The sequence below is a fragment of the Bactrocera dorsalis genome, unplaced genomic scaffold, assembly GCF_023373825.1.
Source record: "Bactrocera dorsalis isolate Fly_Bdor unplaced genomic scaffold, ASM2337382v1 BdCtg181, whole genome shotgun sequence".
NCBI classification, from domain to species: domain Eukaryota; kingdom Metazoa; phylum Arthropoda; class Insecta; order Diptera; family Tephritidae; genus Bactrocera; species Bactrocera dorsalis.
In genome coordinates, this window is record NW_026038232.1 from 26,097 (window position 1) to 31,083 (window position 4,987).

General features: G+C 35.0%; 1 protein-coding gene across 1 annotated transcript; it reads right to left on the minus strand.

The window, feature by feature from the left end:
• Window positions 1–3,731: 3,731 nt before the first annotated feature.
• LOC125780194 (kelch-like protein 1) lies at window positions 3,732–4,678 on the minus strand. Its single transcript, XM_049461969.1, has 3 exons — window positions 4,577–4,678; window positions 4,131–4,502; window positions 3,732–4,057 (listed from the first exon to the last, which is right to left on the minus strand). The coding sequence occupies exons 1-3, from the start codon at window positions 4,676–4,678 to the stop codon at window positions 3,755–3,757; spliced, it is 777 nt and encodes a 258-aa protein (XP_049317926.1). The 3' UTR covers window positions 3,732–3,754.
• Window positions 4,679–4,987: the final 309 nt, after the last annotated feature.

Sequence of the window (4,987 nt, forward strand, 5' to 3'; positions counted from 1 at the left end):
ATCGAGTCTGAATAAAGCGCACTAGTGCCTAAAAAATAATTTGAATATTTAGCCTAATATACTATTAAACCCTTACAAGAGTTAATTCTTCAGTTTTTAAGATATCAAAGGGAAGCCTTGCATATGACCTCTTCTCTCTAATAATTTGCTCATTTGTCTGAAAGCCGATGTAAGATGTACAAACTGACTGGCAAAAATCAAGATAAATGATTTTTTTTACTCTTTATGCCAACAGAAGTTGCAACTGTGAAGGGTTTTATAGCTTCAATGCACCCAAGGTATCGTTAATATTAAAGAGGGTATCATTTGCTACATTTTAATACAATAATCATGTTTGTTTGCAAATTAAAAAAAAAAAACAAAACAAAACAAAAGTTTGCCAATAACCAGGGAAATACTTTAAAACCAATTATATAGAGTAAAGTCAGCCGTATGTTCGAAAATCCGGGTATTAGTTATATAGGAGCTAGGTCAAATTTTCGGCCAAATTTATCTATTTCAGGCTTAAAGATACGCTCCCTTATTTTCATTGGAATAAATTACATATTGGTCGATATATGCGGCACAAGGTCCCCAAAGGATCGAAAATCTTTGTATTAAGTATATGGCGGCTAAGAGAAATATTGGTGTGATTCAACCTATTTTTGACATACGAACATGCCATTATATGAAAAGGATTATCAAATCACTTAATATAACATACACATTGACAGACATTTTCGATGAAAAGTCAACTATAGGTACCGGGGTCAAAATATTCGGCACCTAAAGGCATAAACAATTTTTTATTAGATTTAAACAATTTTTGTTCATAAGGTGGCACACACTAAAAACATTATTCGTGCAAAGTTTTATACCACTATATTAATTTCTTCTGGATTTGGGTACTGAAAACTGAACGAATCAAGTGGAATTTTAATTGTGCTATGTGGAAAGTAGGCGTGGTTATTCATCGATTTCATCCATTTTCATACTGTGACATAAGAATGTTAGAATAATGCCACCTCCTCAATTTTGTCGAAATCGGTTGGTCGGGTCCCGAGATATGGGATTTTCCCAAAAAGGGGGCGGTGCCACGCTCATCGTCCAATTTTTTGCACCAATAAAGACCTTTCATACCATCCTGGTGGCAAATTTTTACGTTTTTGACGCATTTACTTATTGATTTATCGCGCTTTTAGTAGTTTTAACAATACCGTTATATTTGGAGTGAGCGGGGTAGTACTCCGTTTTCATCCATTTACATACAAACACTGTCGGTAGGAATTTTTAGAAGACTTGTACTCAGAAAATTTGGTTGTTGTAGCTTAAATGGTTTAGGAGACATGTGTTTTAAACTTATTAAAGGGCGGGGCAAAGCCCACTTTTTCAAAAAACAAAACTTTCTCACAGGTGCCCCTTGCTACTGCGATCCTCTTTACCAAATTCCAGCTTTATACCTTCATTGAGTGCTTAGTTAAGCACTTTATATGTATGTTTTCGGTTAATGGCGATTTGTGGGCGTGGCACTGGTCAGATTACGCCCATCTACGAGCTCAAAATTTTTTTGTACTAGGGAACCACACCCAAATATCGAGCTATCAAACATTTTTACTCAATCACCGCTTGCTCGTACGGACGGATGGACAGCCAGGCAGTCAGCCGGGATTTTAGCTTTTTTGCCATGCTGATCATTTATATACATATATAACTCTTTAACTATCTCGTAGTTTAGGTGAACATAGCAGCAACTGTTGTAAAAGTAATAAAATCAAAAAAATAATCACAAAAACAAAAAATTTCATAAATATGTAATTAAGAAAATGAAACTAAATAATTAAAGTAAAAAACAGAAAGAAAACAATTAAAAAATTATGAAAAATTAAAAAAGACAATTGTAATGTGAAATATAAATTTACTTTCTCTTTATTTTTTTGAAACCAGACAATATTTTTAGCTTTATGAGGCTATTCGTGAATTTCTGTGTTCCGCTGCGCTCTGAGCTTTATTTATGTTTTTTGTTCTGTTCTAAGTAATTGTCTTCAATTCGACATAAAAATTTAAAAACTATTTCGGTGTACTTTTATTTTCATTTAATATTATTTTTTCACCATTCTATTATTATCGCAACTGTGATTGTTATAATAGCACTCTTAAGTTTTGTATCACTGCTCCTCTCTTGCTCTCTCTCACTATTTTTCGTAAATATGCAAAGAGCATATTTATGACACCAGTAGTCGTCAAACTGGCGTCAACTTTTAATTAGGTCACATATTACTTTCAGTTCAAGTGCGCTTAGTACCACCCCTGCTTCCAAAACAATTATTTTTGTATGACAATAGTGAAGTTTTATATTATTTTTATAAAATAAATTATTTTAAAAGAATTTGTTAAATGGAAAAAGGGAACAATAATTACATATTTATTTCACAATCGACGACAGTAAGGATTCAGGCACAACAAAACGTTATACACATCACTTTTAGGTAATGAGCACCTTTCTACCCAACAGGAGTTTTCTTCATCAAAGACTGATACACATGACTTGTCAGCAGAATTAAACTTGCCACCAATAGCCCATAGTTCATTGTTTAGCGATACGCAAGTCACCCTACCAGGAACAACTTCCAAAGAGCAAATCTGTGATATGTTTTCAAGAATATTCAGTTTGGCATCAAGCGATTGGCGAAAATCACTCAATATATGTACCTGTGACCCTATGTTTTGCTGAGGATCGTAACGTTTCAGCACCGCTACGACTTAAAACATAAATGTGACCTTTAGCTGTACAGTTACCTGTAATATAAAAAGTAGCAATAAACGTTTATTTAATTTTATAAGAGTTAAGAGGACGACGAAATAAATCAGTGACTAGTTTCAATAAGACAATTTGCATTTTTATTGAAGCGGAGTTACTTTTGCTGGTTTTGAAAACATTGGGGAATGCTTGCATCGGTAAAATCAAATAGAATCTCTTATTATAGCGGCAATACGTATTTCACAAACAAATTTTAAAAATCTGTTCAGAATACGAATTCCGATTACGTACATTGGTTTATAATAAAAGAAAACCAAGGAGGTGAATGCTAATATTTGAACACCTAAGTAAAGTTTTCATATACCGTTCTTCGACTCTTCCTCATTTCACCAATTCAAGATTTGATGAACGTTCAACTAATATTAATAATTATATTTTAAATCTAACTTACACCAGGTGAACTGTGACATTCTGTCATATCCGCACAGGAAGTCCAAGTATTCGAATCCGGATTGTAGCATTCGACGGATTTTATTTGCTTCTATTTTTGATAACCGCCCATTACGTAAATTTTACCATTTAATGTCACTGCACTGGCGTCATATCGATCAACAATTAAGCTTTTCACCAACTTCCAAACCATCAGAAGTCGTTATATCTGGAAAACAAACAAAAGCAATGAACAAAGAATGTGTGTATATCAATAAACTGAAGCGTCAAAAGTGATATTTCACCACGCTGCATAGTCTATTAAAAAAACTTAGATTTATTCTAAATTAGTCGTTGACAATGACTCAAAGTGTTACGAGTTTTCTAAAGTCAGATTCAATCTGATCATAACATTTCACTGAATTCCCCCCTTCTTTTTCTGGCGAAGAACCTTATTTTGTTTATTATCCATACTACCTTAACACATCTAGTCTAAAGTTCTATCACCGTTAAGCTTAAGGTTAACTTGAAATTGTTAAAGCTCACTATCGCCATCGTTTAGGTAATTTGTTACAGATTTATATGTATTCACCTTTCCACCGACGACAGAACATTTTTACCATCTCTACCACCAATCGCGTAGATTTTACCATTTAATTCGACAACGCAGGTTTCCCTTCTTGCTTCGATCATGGCGGGTAAATTTTGCAATGTCTTATTTCGTATATTCCAGCCGCGGACGACGTTAAGTATGGCACCATTATAACCGCCAATAAATAATAAATTATCATTCTTTAAAATAGTTCTATACCCTTCGTAATCGATTTTTATGCTCGCATATTCCTGCCACTTATCCTCAGTTTTGTTATATTGCAGCAGCTTGGGACTCAGCTATTCCAAAAATATTTTAAGTACATTAATTTAAGATTATCATTTTTGAATATAAGCCACAGTGTGCGTTTACCTCCGAGAAAAGCGCCAGGATTGTTTTCTTATGACAATTTGTAGCACTGACCCCACGTGGTTCTGTAAATCGCATATTTATCATTGGCCGTGCTGTGGGCTCTCTGATCCACGATAACGCCTTGAAGGCCAGTAGCTCACATCCAGGTAACGGCTGTATGCGGGTCATCAGGAAGTTTACATTGAATTGGGTAAGCCGCAGACAAGCTATTAAAAGTGGCAGTTGCTCTTGGCGCGCAGGAACATCGTAATTGTACCAGCGTTGTATGGCATCGAAGGCATCTTCCTCACGGGTTATATTCAAATTGTCAGATACCAGAATACGTTGCAATTTTTCTACATCAAAATTCAAAAACTCATCGCTTCGGCTGATCTAGTATTATTAGAAACAAAATTACACAGGTGCCGTTATTGTGAGACATTACCTAAGTATATATTTAGACTCACATCCATGAAGTTCTGTGTCTCGTATTCGATGATTTTCTGCCTAAGAACTTCACATTGCGTTTCACGCTCCAGCGGCATAAGCACCCTGTAAAGTGTATTCATCGATATGTTGCCATGAGATAAGTCTACAATACTGCTTAGGGCATCGTTCAATTGTAAAAGCGATAGCCGGCATTATAGCATGGCAGCGAGATTATTAACGGTAATGAGGGCGTGTCCGGTGTAAAAGACAAAAGGTTATTAGATGCTCACAAAATATATAAAAAATATCGCTATCGATATCATTTATCTCAGATAACTGGATTAGTGCCTTGATTGCCATTGAAAAGGTTCTCGAAGTAAGGACTCGCTGCTGCGAGTATCAAACGATGCGCGGGTACACTGAAAAAAAAAATTTATAAATAATATTCT